Below are 17,972 nucleotides of genomic sequence, written 5' to 3' on the forward strand. Positions count from 1 at the left end.
CTAAAGACAATCAAGAGATTGTTTCAAGGTAACTGCGTATCTAAAATGTTGACATATTCCCTATGCGGTATGAAGGCCAACTTTTGAATTTGCTTTTAATGTATCTAACCATCCTAAGTCGATCTTATTTCTAATGACCGTTTATTAAAAACCTCGACGCAGAAAAATCTGTCTTTTATGTAGCAACAGAAGAAGCTTACTCCTCAGGATGCTGCAGTTCTTTCTTAATTTCTTTACTGTATGATGACACCATACATATACCATTGCGAAAACAGTTGGAGCTCTTCAAGTGAAGGATGTCTATTAGGATGTGTGTCACATTATCAATAATAGATTTTCATTTTTATCAGATGCCACAATAAAGTAATAGTACTTAGGTCGATCTTTTCGTAACTGTTGTTATGGTATCCCGTGTCTTTGAGGTATTTTGGAGTACTTATGGTAACAAATTTATCTCAGCTTTAATGGAAAGGCGTCTGGGCATACATACTTTCGTACATCAGACAATTTATAAGCAAGAATTGTCATTTCAAAAGCAATAAAAACGCATTAAACAGCAAGAATTGCCTCGATACATAATCACATATATTTTATTTCTCTCTGTATGAATGATATTACGAAATATACATATATAGGTATTATATTTTTTGCTCGTTAACTCGGGGTCGGATAGCAATATCGCATTGTTTTATGAAACGGTGTTTAACATAACATACTAGATACTTGGGTTCTCAGATTACCGAAAACAACGGCTGAAAATTTCTATACGCACTGATTCACATTTGCGTTCCAAGATGAAGTAAAGTCATGTGTTTACTCGTCGAATTCTAAGCAAGGTGTTTTACTTTTTCTGAGATACCAGCCAAGGACCTGCTGGACAAACTTTCCATAAACAGAGTGCAACACCGCCTGAAAAAAAAATGAAAAATCATTATGGCAGTGCATTTTGTTCTATTGACTGAAATTGTATATTTGAAAGATCAAGCTAAAAAAATAAGAAATTTGTTGTTAGCATTAACTCACTGCATTATTTTGAAATATAAATGGGTTGATGTATTAATCCTTTAATTAGATTTACTCATTTATCTAATTACCTCTGCCTGATCGTTTTTGTTGTTCAGCCAGTCGTCTTTGTGCCAGAAGTCGCTTCCATCCGGATCTTCCAAATGTGCTATCAGCATCAGAAGATTCTTTTTCGGACTGCCAGTTCTCTAGCATCTGTCGCTTTAGTTCCTGGTTTACCAACAGACTCTGACAAATAAAAGTTGTGAGACATTTGTTATCTAAATATTCGTTTCTATTAGATTTAAGAAAATAAAATGCTCGCCTAATACTATTTTATGGCACAAAGGTAAACTCACAGTAGAAAGCATACATGCACTTAGAGAAATATACCTCAATCAATACACTGCTAGTGAACTTTTAGTCCCCTGTGTTTACCGTCAAACGCTTGTCACTTTTTAATCATTAAATTAAGATTATACACATGTATTTGTCGTTTTTATCAAATGATATATGAACATTGCGAAATTTATTGTATGATAGGTTTTAAAGGCTTATGTACCTCTCAAGTTCGATTTCGATTTTTCTTTCAATCACTTTAGATTTTCCTCGGTCGCCTACTTGGCTTCAAAATGAGGCTTTAACATCACTTACGAGTCATTGAAGGACGGAATAGATATATGATGCAGTTAAGTTCATTATGTTGGCGCTAGCGTACATGTAAAGTTTGTCTCTTTAAAAATCTACTTGTGTGGCTGTTGTGTGATTTGATACACAGATACAGCTCGTCCTGAATGAAGATGGTGATAATATTAATTACATAACATAAACAACTTAAGGCGTACACGGTACGTACGGCGATACTAACTCACAAATTAATATTTAGGAATATGTTATACAATTCTGCCGTATAATTCTCGAAAGAATTTTATCATATCGGAGACGTAACAATACTTAAATCACAACGTATTTGAAATCAAATACGCAAATTATATTACTTTAATATACAGGGTAGTAAAATGATTGGTAACGGAATATAATTTCCTATCAGCTGAACATTGAGTCTCCTTCAGTAAAGATGTTTCCTTTCTTAAAAAATATTTATCAAATAAAATGTTTGTAGCAAGTCTACACAAATCTTTATGTGAAAATATCAGTGATAATAATCCTTTTTAACATTAACGAATAAGAGAAAAACATGTTTTACGTAAATCGCAGATTTCAATCTGCTCAGTTCATTAAACTCGCAAACAATTATTAAGTTTGGAATAAGACCTTTGAACTGAAGCATTGGTATCTTCTGACAGTATTACATTATTGGACCTGACGTGTGGTCAGTATCTTAATAAGTTGAACAAAAATTGAATGTTACTCAGGAATACAAGGAATGATATGGTGGCTAATCAAGTGTTAACTACACGTATTGAAGGTGCTTACTCTTCCGGAACATCTGGTCTTATTTTCCTTTTACTTTCCTGTTCACATGTTGTTTTTGTTGTTGTTCCTACAAGTAAGGCGTCAGAACTATACCTGTTTTTTCCGTTGCATGATCGTAAGATGCTATTTTTTTTAATCTTTTCTCCTTTTTCTAAACTATCATTTGTCTTCATGTATTCATTCGTATTGTCTTTCCTACGGCATTTTTCTTGGCACCTCTGTGAAAGGTTTCTGTTTTCTGACCAAGATATACCTTTGAAAATTGTAGTTATTATTCCTTGCGTTTTACATATCTATATAACCATGTAACGAACTGGATCCCTTATTGTCAGTGTAATGTGATAAAGTTTTAATATACTTTTTGGGTCTTACTTGGCGGTACATTTCAGTGTGGCTACACTATTAAGCCGTCTCTAGCTCAGCTTTACCATAAGGAGGTTTTCTTAAACACATCGCGGCTCCCTAAACCATGTACTTAACAAATGCCTTAAATTCATACATTTAGATGTCGTCCTTAAATGACCTTAGCTTTTGACGCTAAACAATAGAAAATGGAACGAAACTAAACATTTTAGTAAAAGAACAAAATACTGCGCTTATTGAAATGTAATTTCGAAACTTGGAAAATGAAAATTTAACGGATCTTCTCTAGAAATCTTTTGCAAAAAAAAAAAGGATGATTGCACATGCTTATTAGCACTGCATTTGGAGTCAAAGCAATTACCAAACTATTTATGTTAAAATAGTATTGGTCTGATCCAATGTTTTACGGGCATTATATATAGTATGCCTTAATACTGCTAAATTGAAGACCAGAAACAAATTGTTATCACAAATTGTACGAGCAATGTGTTTGGTCTTTGTTTTTCCTTAAATAATAGTGTCTTTAGGTTGAGTTTAACATTATAACCATTTGTTATACAACGTAAGGTATAATTTGTTGGAGATTGGATAAATGCATTCAGGGTTTTTTACAACGTTACTTAATTGGATACAGCTTTGTGCTTTTCACCATTTAATTAACAGCTAGCTGGTAACTAAAAAGGTCACTCATACTGCACATTTGCTGCTACGTTGGAAATAAATCTTGTTACACTCTATCGTATTTAAAGTGGTCTTTCTTAAATTTCTTTTGAACTATAAATAAGGTACTAAACAAATTCATTTTAAGGGAAGCGCCGACAGAAAATTATGACATCTGTTAGCGAGACATCAAATGTGGATCGGTGGAGTCGTTTAGACAATAAGCACGTACAACAACCGAACGCCAGGTTTAAATCAAAGGCTTGATAAACTCATTTAATAACAGCTGACAATAAGCTGTATGTAAGCGAGACGATCTAAGTTTTTATATGGTGAATATGCAGCTTATAGCAATAAGTCTACATATGTGTTTGAATCATTTGCTAAATTAATCAGAATATGTTCGTTGACGAGTCCTAGAAGGACGAACAAGCAGTATGATTCAGTTTGGTACTGAAAATGTTATTGACTTGTGGCCGTTTGTACAGTTTCAGTGTTTGCAGGTAATAGATACAACTGGTGGACATTAGTTACCGAGGTTTACCGTCAATCTTCATTCCGTTCGAAACGCGTTTGAGGGGAATATTAGATAGGACTCTGTCTGTCTGAGGAACTTTTCCGGGTCTAAATTTGAACACTGTTCATCTGATTTTGGCAATACTGACACATGTCGGACGAGTGTTCTGGTTGTGTCACTTGCGAGTGTCGATATTACATTTTACATATTTTCTCGGTGACCCAGAAAAGTCAGAAATATTAAATTTGCTGTATATTAGCTTTCTTTAAAATCAGTATATTACTAAATTTATGGCTTTCAAATTTATTAACTCAAATGTCAAGGTCGACATATATCTGATTCAGTTATGACACATGTCATAATTTATCACATGTACTTGGTGTTCGTTTAGAAATATCCAATAGTGGATTTTTTTACATTTGTTTTGGCCGAATTAATTTTTCCTCGAGCGGCACGCAGGATTAAAAAATAAGGTGATTAACATCAAACAGAGATGTTTAAAAATTAGGTAAATGATATAATGCCAATTCCAAGAAGGACGAAACAACTGGTTGCATAATGTAATTTATATATATATAAATATAAATTGTACTGCATCCAATTTTATTTTATAATAGTAATGAATGTTGCTTTTCATTTGCCTGTCTTTTTATATGATTCTTACCAGGAATTAAATTTAGTATCCAATGATTTTACATTATCCGAGAGACACATAAGTGAGTGGCAGATTCTCATACAAATTCAGAATAAGATACAGTAGAGCCAAATAAGCTTTAAAAGTGACAAACGTGTGGTGACATTGTCCTGTGTTTAACACGGAGTTGTACAAATATCGTCTGAGGAGTCATAAATGGTCAAATTCGATAGAGTAACAGAAATAATGTCATAAGAGATGGAAATACGTTTTTCGAAAGGTTAGCACCTTAGAGACTGCTTGTGTGACATTGAAATGAAGACTGATGAAGATCGGCGACAATAATTCATTTACTTCTCTACGATAGTGGCCATCACTTTCAGCAGTGAAGTACATATTCCTGTGCTAAAAAAAATGGCCGGTGTTTCGTCGGGAATTCTACAAGGACTACATGAATGACTGTATTGGAGTTGTTAGGTTAACAAATGTATTCCGTGTAAAATCAGTGCGACGGCCGTGTCTCCATGGAGACAAAAATCAGCGTTAAGATGTCGGAGGCCGTTCGCGGAAGCCGACATCACCTCTAACTTATCTCGTCATCTAACTCGCGGAAAGCTCAGCTCTTTCTTCAACTTAACATGTTTATGGAAATAGCCATTTGTCTGAGCAGATAACTTCATAATTAAATTGATTATTCTGTGCTTAGCGTAACCCTTTTGTATTTATCTATATAAGATTATAACAGTTTTATCTGTGCTATAAGTATTTGAACGTCTGCCTGTTTCTATTGCTCTGCACAACTATCAGTCGACTGTACATTTATACTTCAACCTATACACTTTTCAATCGATTTATATTTATTAAAGGTTCTTTGTATTGTGTAATACTTAATTGGACGTCTTCGTTAGTATGCCTTTAGGTTCCGTTATTGTTTACCTTGCTCTCTTGTAGGAAGGAAAAGGTTGCCTTGGTGAAACAGAAAACGCTTATCGTTTCGTAACACCTGGTTAAATCATCCTTGTTCATTGAAGAAACCTCCATATACATTTACTTTGTTCAAACCGTTTTGCCCTACTTTTATTGAAATGGAATTTACCATTAACATTACAGAAATACGAACGGTTTTCATAATTTCCATTACCGAATTCCTAACCATCGTTGTACATAGTGATAAAGCTTGCCAAAGAATATACGGACTTTCCATTACTTAATCGGTCATAAAAGCGCGATGTTTTTACATATTCAATAAACGTTGTTTAAATGTACATTCATGGCATCTGAATGTTAGTGTAAAGTGCCATGTTTTCGCAAACAGTTAATGAAAATATAGTTTGTTTCTTGTTGTTAATTGGTTGCCATGGCGTACTCAGTGACGTCAAAGTGACGCCACCACCTGCTTGCAATTAAACTCGCCATTGTTCTATGGTTTATGAAAATGTATGGTTTTTCAAATGTAAGTAAAATAATTATTTATCTTCTCACATGCATCTTATTGTATATATTCAAAATGAAATAAATTTCCCATTGATATTATAATGGTGTTAACATAACGTCATTGGAATGGTGACATTGCCACAATGTATTTTTTCATGAATACTTTAATGAGCAGCAGATTGGAGCAGTTTTTTTCTTTTATGCGCATATATCTTCAACATTCTGACATTGCAACACAGATGTTTATGACAAACAAGCGTGATATAAAGCTAAAATTAATTACATTTGCTTTCAGTTCTTTTGCATTTTAGAGAAACTCGTTAAAGTGTTGTAATTATTTAATCGTTAAACAGTTGTTAAATTGCATTTATTGCCAATGTGAATGCATTATGAAAAGTGTAATGTGTAAAGTTGATTTGGTTGTATTTCTTTGCGCTTTATGTACATATACAGAAAACTGGAGGGTGGATTCATACAATATTTTGCTGTATTGAATATTGATATTAAATTTATATTTGGCTCCAACATCATTCCAGATAATACACAGATGACAAGCCATTGCAGTCTAGGGAAAGATGTTTTAACGAGTTGGCATTTAGTTTAGACATGGTACATACCTCCTATGTTAAGTCGAACGATGATTTTATCGTGTTATTTTTAGTTGACGATACGGCATGGGTTTGGTGTCCCATCGGCACATATGATTCATCGCGAAACCAAATAAGCCTATTGTTTAATTGATCGATGAATGTATAATGTTCGCATTTGATTGATATGCAACATCGCCGTCCAATTGAAAAAAAATTACTACGTTAGGGTGTGGTTAACTGGCGGTTATAATACGTTGACATTAAATTAATTGTTACATGTTGACCTAACTGCTTTAACGTTAACCTTGGATGGTTTTATCGAGTGCAGTCGACAAGGGGTTATATGGCCATAACTTTAAATTGAATTTTTACTTAATGTCCTGGTCACGTTGGCAGTCACCATGCAGATTCTAATAGTAGTGGAGTAAAATGGACAGAAGTCAATAAAGGTTTTATCCCGTAAGGTTCTGAATCGAGAGATGAAACCGTTTAGTATGGAATGAACAGGATACGTTAAGCGTTTTGGTATATACAAGCAATAATCAACTGACAAGCTCTACTCAGAAAGGACGAACATGTATGACGGTTATGTCCGGCAGTCAGATAGACATGGCTGACACTGTGGCGATAACCAGCGGCTTTTTCACTGTTTGATTGATCGTATATGGTAGGATATGGCACGGCATTCTTGATAGACAAAAAATATTGATCGCTACAAAAATACTGGGAAAAGGTAAGTTAAAGCTAGTAAGAATATAAATTAAAACAAGCGCAACAACATTTTTATCACATATCTTCATATGATTTCTAACTGTTACTTTGAAAAAAATGTATTGAATGCATATGGCTCCTCAATATTGTATATGAAATAAGATTTTTTGCGCTTGGCATAATGTTTGACAAATGGAAAATACAGATATAACAAAGAACGGGTAATTAAAACCGACATTAAGAGTAAGATAGGTGTTGTGGAGGGGTAGCGTATTCTTCTTAGTCTGCGACGACTACCTTTTTTAAGTTGAAATTCTACAAGAAAGACATACCGATACTTGAAAAGTATGCATTCCTCGTGAAACCTATTGTATAAGTGGTCCTCTCAGCTACTCGGCAGCCGAATAAATGGAGTTTTGTAACTAGGTATCGTTAAACTAGGAAAAATAGGTATAATTGCTTTGTTTGCTTTTTTGTGTAACGTAAACTCTCAAGTCTTATTTCACTTGTACTATTTAAGGGTTCTCCGTTTTTTCTCGATTTTTGTCCTAGCTTGATCCAATATGAATTGGAATTGAGATTCTGTTGACATCTCGGTATTTCCATCGTTGTGCGAAAGAAAAGAGATGTACACATTCCTGTAGAGTGGCCCGTACAGGAATCGAACCCAGATTCTCGGCATGGGTCCCTCATGATTGGCTCTGACAAATGAGCCAAAGAAGCCATTTGAGTGACGGAAACTATATTTAACACAATCCACATCGATCCACTCCTTTCACAGTTGTTTTGTATTGCTTTATGGCCCATCGCCAATTAGTCGTTTCCGGCGAACAACTACAGAAAGAGGTTCTCGAAAAGGATGAAATCAAGATATATTCAGTAAGCAGCTGAGTCACGATAGAAAGAGAAAGTGTAAATAACTGATCTGTTATCAAATAGGCAAAGTAAGGCTACCAGCAAACTACTGGTCGCTGAGAAAATAACATAGAAAGTTCGTATGACAGGAAATATGCTGGTACTAGGTAGAGGACTAGTATGCCAGGATTTGAACAGAATACGGCTCCGTCACGACATAGTCACGACACGTGATTTTATTCCAGTGACAAAGTGTCGTATCTAATGCACCACGACACAGAAGCCCTAATCTTAACCTACCTACTGGTTTTGTAGATAACCCGCCGATGTCTCTCGCTTAAGATCTTCACCGAAACAGACTTAAAAAACTTGCAAGAGTCACACTGGGACCGGGTTGCCAGAATTAACATTGGCATGTTGTTGAGTGTTCGCCCCATTTATGAAGGCTTCGGGTTCAGTCTCCAAGCCGAGAAATAGCAATGCTTATAAAAAAAATGCCAGCTACTAATTGGACGTTCAGCCTCGTGGTAGTGTACTTGAGGTTTGTCCATTGGCTATATAATGCGACCGATGGGGACGTCATGCACGTGGACGTTCTGCAGTAAATTCTTTGAGGAAGCAGTTTAACATCGGCCTATATGAAGATATCGCAACCTCAAAAACACTCGTATCTGGTGATATGACGGAAATCAACATAAAAGCCTATGTTATCGCCAACTGAAAAGTTACTTTTGAATAGTAATTACATAATGTCCTGCATTGCACCTGCTACTTCATTGTATGATCGTGGTGACGTCTAAACTGGAGATGTTTATAATTTCTCTCTCTTCTAAAGATCTTCCCTTGATACTGCCTCTTATTAGTCGAGGTTTTGTCCCATTAGAAAGGATTAACATTCAGCATAACGATAGTGCAGCAATAGGTTTGTCCTTTTAAAGTATATTTCGACCGGATAAAAGATCCTGCTAGATGCTTTTGGCGGTATGCTTAAGTGTGTGGTTGCACTATAAAGTTGATTCAGTCACACAAGGTTTAGACGAACATTTTGCAGCCTCTCGTAAAACCACATGCACTCAAGTTATACGCTAACCTCTCATTCATCGGGAAGCAGAAATGTCATAGCTGTTGATTGGACTTAAATAGTATACACCAATCCAAGTAGGAAATGTACATGTGACAAGGATGTAATTTGTAAAAATTTCATGTTGAGAAATCTGAACACACTGATTTAAACAATGCGTTGATGGTCATGTTCACTTTTACTGCATTAATAAAGACTTTTGTATGGATATGTATCAGTGAATCTTTTAATTAAATCACGTATATTTGATATTTGTCTATGTGTTATTGTTTCTTTGTAGATACGTTACAAATTTTCATAGCTCTTGATGCGAAACTTCATTAATAATAAGCCGTTAGACGACATCGGGTGCAAGTATACATAAGTGTTCAGTATGGTGAGTTTATCTATAGATCTATATTATGACGTTCATATATAATGTTTACTTGTCGGATTATTAAACTCAGTCTGTGTTTATCCTTTGGATCCCATGACCCACTGCAATGTCCCTAAAGACCGTTTTCATAAGAGCATACACGTCGAAAAATTGGTAACTTAGTGTTTATATCTACTATCGGTAACAATAGAATGCACAACTTTTATTAGTATAACTTCAACATCGACCGGCTGGTGAATCAATATATTTTATCTCACCATTCTGGACTTTAAAACACATTTCGAGCATAAAATCAAGTTCACCTCAAATTAGACCAATTCATGTAAAAAAAATACTTTTCCTTCAAATAAAAGAGCGAACGATATGTCAACAGAGTCATATTTTAATTTTTTATCCGATGTAAAATATGAGGAAAAGAGATTTTCGCGGATACCCATTGAAACGTGCTAGGAACATGGAACCAGATGTTCCGGAATAGCAAGCACTTTATGCTTCATCGACAAAACCCTCATTGTAGGTTTCAACAAAGTACTGTACTTATTAAACATAAAGATACATCTCTGGTAAGTATTCATATATTCACACGAGACTTTAACATTTAAAGTATATAAGGAAATATAGATAAAAGCAAAAACGTAACACAAAGATTAACGATCTTATTCTGTTTGTATCTTTACAATGTCGACGAACTCTCCGAAATGAATTTCAACAAGATATGTTTTATTACGTTTGAGAGAATCAAATCTGAACGCCAATGATAAATACTGGTTGACATGTTCACTATGAAGCAAGACGTAATTGATCCTCGATAGTATACCTGACGGTATTATCTACCTTGTTCATCATTTTTTAATGCGACGCTGCCTACTTTGATTGCAGGATGTACATGGCGCGTCTTGCCGATGAAGCAAAAGACACTTTCTCTTTCGGAACACTGGTCCTTTTTTAGGAGTCGCAGTGTTAATCTTTCTTTTCTTCATATTTATTCTAGGACTCATTATTGATGTCAAAGGTCTAAAGTTTGTTATATATTGAATCGTGCCAATATTTGACTGCAGTCCTCAGGAGGTTCACATTAGCATCATCAGCCTAAAATGTTGAAGAATGTGCAAGGAAGGCACGCGTACATAAAAACTTCAAATTATTCTAGGGCTTGTCAGCGCTGCTCAGGGTCTCAATTTTGTAGAATTTGCGATCATGTGCTTGTTTTTAGGGATAAAGTACTTTTCCTTGAGTTATTGAAAAACGTTTACACGGCAAAACACTAACCACGTGAAGTGTTATTTAGGATGCAATAGTTGGCACCCAACACGTAATTATAACAATATTAGTTTTGTGGAGATTGAAACAGCTCGGCATTAAAAATGCTAGCCTACTTAACTGAATTAATCGGCAGTAACAAAATAGATCACTCGTTCTAACAACGTTGGATAAGTCTTTGTAAAAAGAGGAAAAGTATTTTCTGATGTAATGTCATGCCTTTTTGTTCTCACATTAAATTGAAGTTTCGTGAAAAGGAACTTATCAGTAGAGAGATAAAATTATATATTAGCGTACTAAGGTGTTATAATCTTTTACGCTGGAGTATAATCCAATCATATTTCATACATATGATACCGTTTTTAACATGTTATATTATTACTGCTGTTATTGGAAACACTAATCAAATCAAGTGTTTAACTGTAGATGAGTATTTACAAAGTACTGTGAATAGTTTGTACGGCTAAGAGCAACACAATTATCTTATGCAGATACATATCGCAATAATAATTAGTTGTGGAGTACATATCAACTCTAATATAAAATTTAAATATGTTTTTAGCAAAGCTGCATAGAACGACGGTTTCGTCGCCGCCGAAAGCCGCGACATATCAGAAACTTTGTCATAAGCGCAATGTTTAAAATGGGTTTAATAAGATTAAAAAGAAATATCCAATCAAGTTAATTACATTAGCTGACAACAGCAGGATTTTATTTGAATACTTGTTAAGTTCTCATAATTAATTTAAACTCTAAAATAATACATTTTCCTTTAGGGAATATTGTGTTCTAGATAGTCTTGAAAATTCCTCCCACTTGTATCAACTCTTGAATTATAGTACATATGCATTCGTCTGGCCATGGTTACAAGTATTTTATAAAATATGAGCCTTGTCACCTTCTTTTTCTGGTGTTGTGGTAGAGAATAGGAACGTTTTACTTTATAAGTCAATACAATGCTGATACAAAGATCCAGTCCGAATAAAAACAAATGTTAAAAGTCTCTTCCATAGCTTTGTAATGTATCAAGCTAACGATGATGCAAAATTGTATTAAGAATATAGTTTATGCCTGACCATGAAATAAAACTCAAAGGTGTTAAAAAAGTAATATATATTTTAGCTTTACATTGTCCGTCAGGTAAAATCATAAACACGTCCTTCTAACTTTATCAAACTCATAACTCTAGGTTTGGAATCATGAATTTTAATGTCGATATTAAATTCTTGTTTTCTACAGCACACGTATTAGGATGAAATAATGTCAAATATCTACACAAAATGTCAAGCTACGTACATTACAAGCATTTCAGCGTCACAATATATCAGGAAGATGTTAGCGGCGATAAGCCGAAAGTATTCTACCTTATTGTTGACCAACAGGAATAAAAGGTACTGTATCGGAATACAGGGTTTTCCAAATAAGCACTATTTCATGGATGTATAAAGAGTACCCACAGAATCCATTTCTGGGCTTGGTTAATATGTCTTTGAAAGAATATAACTACTGATGATAAGCATAAAAGATCGTGCAATGGAAAATGCAGTCTCATAAAGATAGTTGGTACGATCAACCTTATGACAGAGAAGGGGAGGAAGGGAGGGAGGTGGGGGGGGGGGGGGCTACTAATAAAAATTTCCAGAATGACGGAAAAGTATGGGCGATATTCCCCCACTTTGTATTTGTGTCATATTTATCAAACAAAAAAAAATAAATGAATAAATACAAGCTATTCGACCCAGACAGCAGGCTATGTTTTAGTCAAATAACAATAGTAGAGTACTCACTTTGAATAATTCTCAGTCGCCTCCTAGATTTTATAATTGAAACTCTTGCTTACTGACTAGTCCTAGAAACAACTGTATGATGCATTTGAATTAATTTGCTCTACTTTACCTAATTCTAAATTCCCATTAAAACGTTTCTCTCAATCGTGTCCTTATACAATCAATATATTGCCAACTGATTTAGGTGACAATTTTCTGATATATATATATCGAACAAATTAATAAAAACTTTAAATTTGTAATTTTCGTTATGTGTAGATTTCATATATACACCATGCAACTAGTTACTGCGCAGCCCTCGATGGTATGTCAACACTTTACCAAGCTATTGTTTTCCAAGATGACACATATACCCTTTATAAATAATAGTTACTAGATATCTTCTTTGTAGTAAATGTTCAGTCCAAGATGACAATATCATTATACACTTACCAGTAACTATATATTCCTATGTAGTATTTCTACACTATTGTTAGCATATCGCCCAATTGTTACAACTACAGTGTTTAATTACTGGTGGTATATTTACACTGGTAGCTCTAGGTAGTATATATATATTACATCTCTGGAGGTAACATCGTTAGGGCCGTTATCCAATGTCTTGGTGACACGGAGCTCGTAACGTAAAAGACAATCCCTGTGGGATTCACCTTTACAACAGCACCAACACGTAATGTACAGGTCTCCTATATTTCCTTGATCATGTTATTTAAATGACTCAGCTCACAATGTACATAAATATATCAGTCACAATAAAAACGTAAGAGCTTGTCTCACTAGCAGGATGAAAATTAGAGAATACATAGGGACCCCTTTTCGAAAAGGCATCTGCTGAATGATAATGGTATGTTATCCTGTACATTCTAATCGAATTGACAGAGCAGAGCTTATAATTCTCTTTTATCCGCGAATTTTGCGAAATTATTTCATACATGATATAAGGTGTCATTTTCATGTAAATTATATAATTTCATTCTGCTTGTTCGAATGTTAATGAAGATTGTTGGAGGACTCTCTAGTGAACTGAATCATGCATCTGTTTCGTCATCCTATGACTTGTCAGTGATGCTAGGGACCTAAAGTTTGACGGTTAGGAGGCTAAATGACATATGATCTGGCACCAAACAAAAGATAGTATAGAACGATATATAATGGAACTTTTTAGTGGGCCTCACACGACTTACTATTCATACAAAAGTAAAGAAACGAATTTAGACGTTCATAGTACCAATTATTTGGCAACATTTAATGCAAAAATAGTATTGACAGGGTAGCAATGTGACAGATGAGTATAACATTGGATTAAATATCCTCTTCCAAAGCATTTTACAATATTTTTTATGTTTCAAATGTTTGCATTACATCTGTAAGGTAAAACTAATGATAAAGCTCTTCCTCACTAAGGCAGCGTTATGCTCGTTAACTAAACATCATTACGAGTGTATATTGTAATGTAACTGCTTTACTAGATGAAGTGCGAAATAGAGTATCCGTCAAGAGAATAAGGAAGCAGAAATGAAGATACCAGCCAATTGAGATTCAGATCGAATGATTAAACAGTAATTTGCTATTGACGACAAGATCGATCTCTGTTATAACAATAAACCTCCTGGGGAGTGTAAAGGGATTCCACCGCTGGGAGATTGAGGAGATATAACCAGAAACAAGAAGTTTAACCAGGAAATGGCGTGACATTTTAATGACTTTCTCGTGTTTATTGACCATATGCAGCAATAAAATGTTTTGTTATGAGAAAGACCAAGAAGTTGTCAATGACATCATATGAAATACAACAAAATATTTTGTGAACAAGTGTTAAAATACCTTGTAATTTGATCTTGTCAAAACAAGTAATGATAATCTGATAGTAGACATTTTTGTCGTGAACAAAACAGTATAACCTGCTATAATAAACAACCCTTGTCGTGGAAGGTCACAATATCAGTATATCATGGTGTCAAGATAACAAAAATATCGTGTTAGTGATATTTTACCACATGACCAACTCCCAATTGTAGGCTGATTGAACATCTGATTCGGTTTGATCTGAGGCCATTGTCACAGACGCTTCATGGACACCAAGTCCTTCGGGTATTTGGAAGGCAAATGCAAACACTAAAAAGGTCATCGCTTAATATTTTACGATCTAGTATCTCATTTGCAAATCTATCTAGACAATATCTGTCTAATTCACTCCCAACTGTTGTCACAAACCTTGGCTTTTCAATTAGTATGTTTTATTGTCCTAAACAGCACAATTTGTCATGAATGATCACTAAAGGATTACACCTGATAAAGTAAGGTATAAGAACATCAATAATTATTAAATTAGAAATTTCGCTAAGTCACCAGTGAAATACCCAACTGCTCAAATACGTAATAATACACTCAATGTATAGTTATCAGTTAAATCATTAATTTTCGTGGGGAGTTATTTCCGTTGATTTTGTAGGCATTCTTAATTTACCTAATAGATCTTATCGTCACAACATAGAAAGATTTCTGCGAATTATCAGGTATAATTTGATTACGTTATATTAAAATGTTTTTTGTGTTTGGAAATGCATATATATTAGTTTCTGCTGTCTTTTCGCTTTAAACAATTTAAAACACATGTAGTGATGACAATAAACATGTCCTATCAATATGTTTACTATTGACCCTTCCGCTATAAATCAGAGAGGAAATATACTTTTGGTATCAGTATCATCCCTTATTTTCCTGGATCTAACAACTATCAGGTAAGAGTCAGAGAGAGTAACTCAAAACTATTATTTACGTTCAATTAAAACTAATGCCACATTAAATCTCTACTGTCTGAAATTGAAAAGATACTACTATTGCTGTTTAATCTTAAAATAAAAAAGGAAATCTAACTTCTAAGTCGGAGCTGAACAGAAAACTATTTCAACAAGTTAAACTCAGGACTCTTTAACCTTATTACATGTACCCAACAGAATCTATAGCCTTTAACCTCAGTACATGTACCCAACATAATATTTAACCTTTAACCTTATTCCATGTACCCAACAGAATCTTTAGCCTTTAATCCTATTACCTGTACCCAACATAATCTATGGCCTTTAACCTCAGTACATGTACCCAACAGAATCTATAGCCTTTAACCTTATTACATGTACCCAACAGAATCTTCAACCTTAAACCTTATTACATGTACCCAACAGAATCTTCAACCTTAAACCTTATTACATGTACCCAACAGAATCATTAACCTGTAACCTTATTACATGTACCCAACAGAATCTTCAACCTTAAACCTTATTACATGTACCCAACAGAATCTTTAGCCTTTAATCCTATTACCTGTACCCAACAGAATCTATGGCCTTTAACCTCAGTACATATACCCAACAGAATCTATAGCCTTTAACCTCAGTACATATACCCAACAGAATCTATAGCCTTTAACCTCAGTACATGTACCCAACAGAATCTTTAGCCTTTAATCTTATTACCTGTACCCAACATAATATTTAACCTTTAACCTTATTACATGTACCCAACAGAATCTATAGCCTTTAACCTCAGTACATGTACCCAACAGAATCTATTGCCTTTAACCTCAGTACATGTACCCAACAGAATCTATAGCCTTTAACCTCAGTACATGTACCCAACAGAATATTTAGCCTTTAATCTTATTACCTGTACCCAACATAATATTTAACCTTTAACCTTATTACATATACCCAACATAATATTTAACCTTTAACCTTATTACATGTACCCAACAGAATCTATAGCCTTTAACCTCAGTACATGTACCCAACAGAATTTCGAACCTTAATACTTGTACCCAGCAAAATCTTTAAACTTTATTCTTGTACCCAACAGAAATTCTAACCTTAATTCTTGTACCCAACAGATTTTTTGAACCTCAGTACATGTACTTAACAGAATCTTCAACCTCAGTACATGTACCCAACAGAATATTTAACCTCAGTACATGTATTTAACAGAATCTTCAACCTCAGTACATGTTCCCAATATAATTGTATAATTTCAGATCCGAATAAAAGATAATTCGTCAACATATTTCACTAAAACGTACATAAAGATGGTGATTTTTTCAAATTGTGTAGCATAAATATTCCCGTGTGACTAGTATCTAGTAAAGATATATAACCTAATTAACAGAAAAAATAACAATTACTCTCCGGAAAGAATTCCAACAGGGAACATTTAACACACGTTAGTGCCCCTTGTAACAAGGACGACAATAAACACGTCGTTATACTATTTTTTACATACCATTTGAAGGAATGGTCTATGACGCCTTCAGAACTGCTAAATGACATTCATCAAGAGAATTGGTACATCGTAAACTGTATCTTTTATACGACTTGCTTCGCCGCGATAGTAAGGAATGTACTATTAAATATACATTGTCATGGAAATCTTCTAAAGTATTTGTCTCGACCTGATAGCAAGGTTATAGGAATATATATCGAAGGTGAAATTTTCTTTAAACGCAATTAAATATAACTGAAAGTTAAAGTTAATCATGCGCTTTAATAAAAAAAATGACAAAGTTTTACGCTTTGTTTTGTAAAAATATCTATCAATTAACTAGTATCTCTAGTAATGAGTAGATTTCGTCACAACATGAATTGAATTATCAATAAAGTTCGTACTTCTCATATAGCATATAATATATAAGAATATAACCAGAACGTGTGAATGTTCTGGCCAATACTACAAATTGGTTGAATTAGTAATACTTTGTTAGACTAATATATTCAATTTGTATGACAGGAATAAAGTAAGGACAAATTGAAAACATTGGTAACATATGCCTACCTGCATTTCTGGATTCGTAATGTCCGCTGACTCGGGGATAAACTGTGACATTGGAGCAGCACCGGACATCTTTTCTCCTAACAAAGTTAGTGAAATGAAAATGGCAAATATCGTGTTGATGAGAGCCCCTGGCATGTTGTCAATGATGCGGTTTCCTGAGTATCTGTCCTCTTACGATGTTCCTAGGGCAGTTCGACAGTGGTGTGTGCTCGGTACTGTTATATAGTGCTTGTAATTGGTGAGGTGAGCCTACGTAGGCATGTGTAAGTGCTGGCCAATCGTCACTGAATTACAGATCATTAACACCATCTCAGATGTAATTAATAGTCCCAGATCGCTTTGTTAAAACGTACGTGCAATTTCTCTCTGTCAATTAATAAATATTAATGCTTTATGCTATATATGAGGTTGGGAATGGCTAAGGTCAGCGGTTTGCGCACAGTT

The 17,972-nt window shown here is 34.5% G+C and overlaps 1 protein-coding gene across 1 annotated transcript; it reads right to left on the reverse strand.

Moving 5' to 3' along the window:
• Window positions 1–841: 841 nt before the first annotated feature.
• Window positions 842–17,663, reverse strand: LOC132549394 (uncharacterized). The gene is made up of 3 exons (XM_060213321.1): window positions 17,529–17,663; window positions 1,095–1,251; window positions 842–909 (listed from the first exon to the last, which is right to left on the reverse strand). Exons 1-3 carry the CDS (start codon window positions 17,661–17,663, stop codon window positions 842–844), a joined length of 360 nt encoding a protein of 119 aa, XP_060069304.1.
• Window positions 17,664–17,972: the final 309 nt, after the last annotated feature.

Source organism: Ylistrum balloti, unplaced genomic scaffold, assembly GCF_031769215.1.
Source record: "Ylistrum balloti isolate Yb309-2 unplaced genomic scaffold, AGI_CSIRO_Ybal_v1 Utg370056, whole genome shotgun sequence".
NCBI classification, from domain to species: domain Eukaryota; kingdom Metazoa; phylum Mollusca; class Bivalvia; order Pectinida; family Pectinidae; genus Ylistrum; species Ylistrum balloti.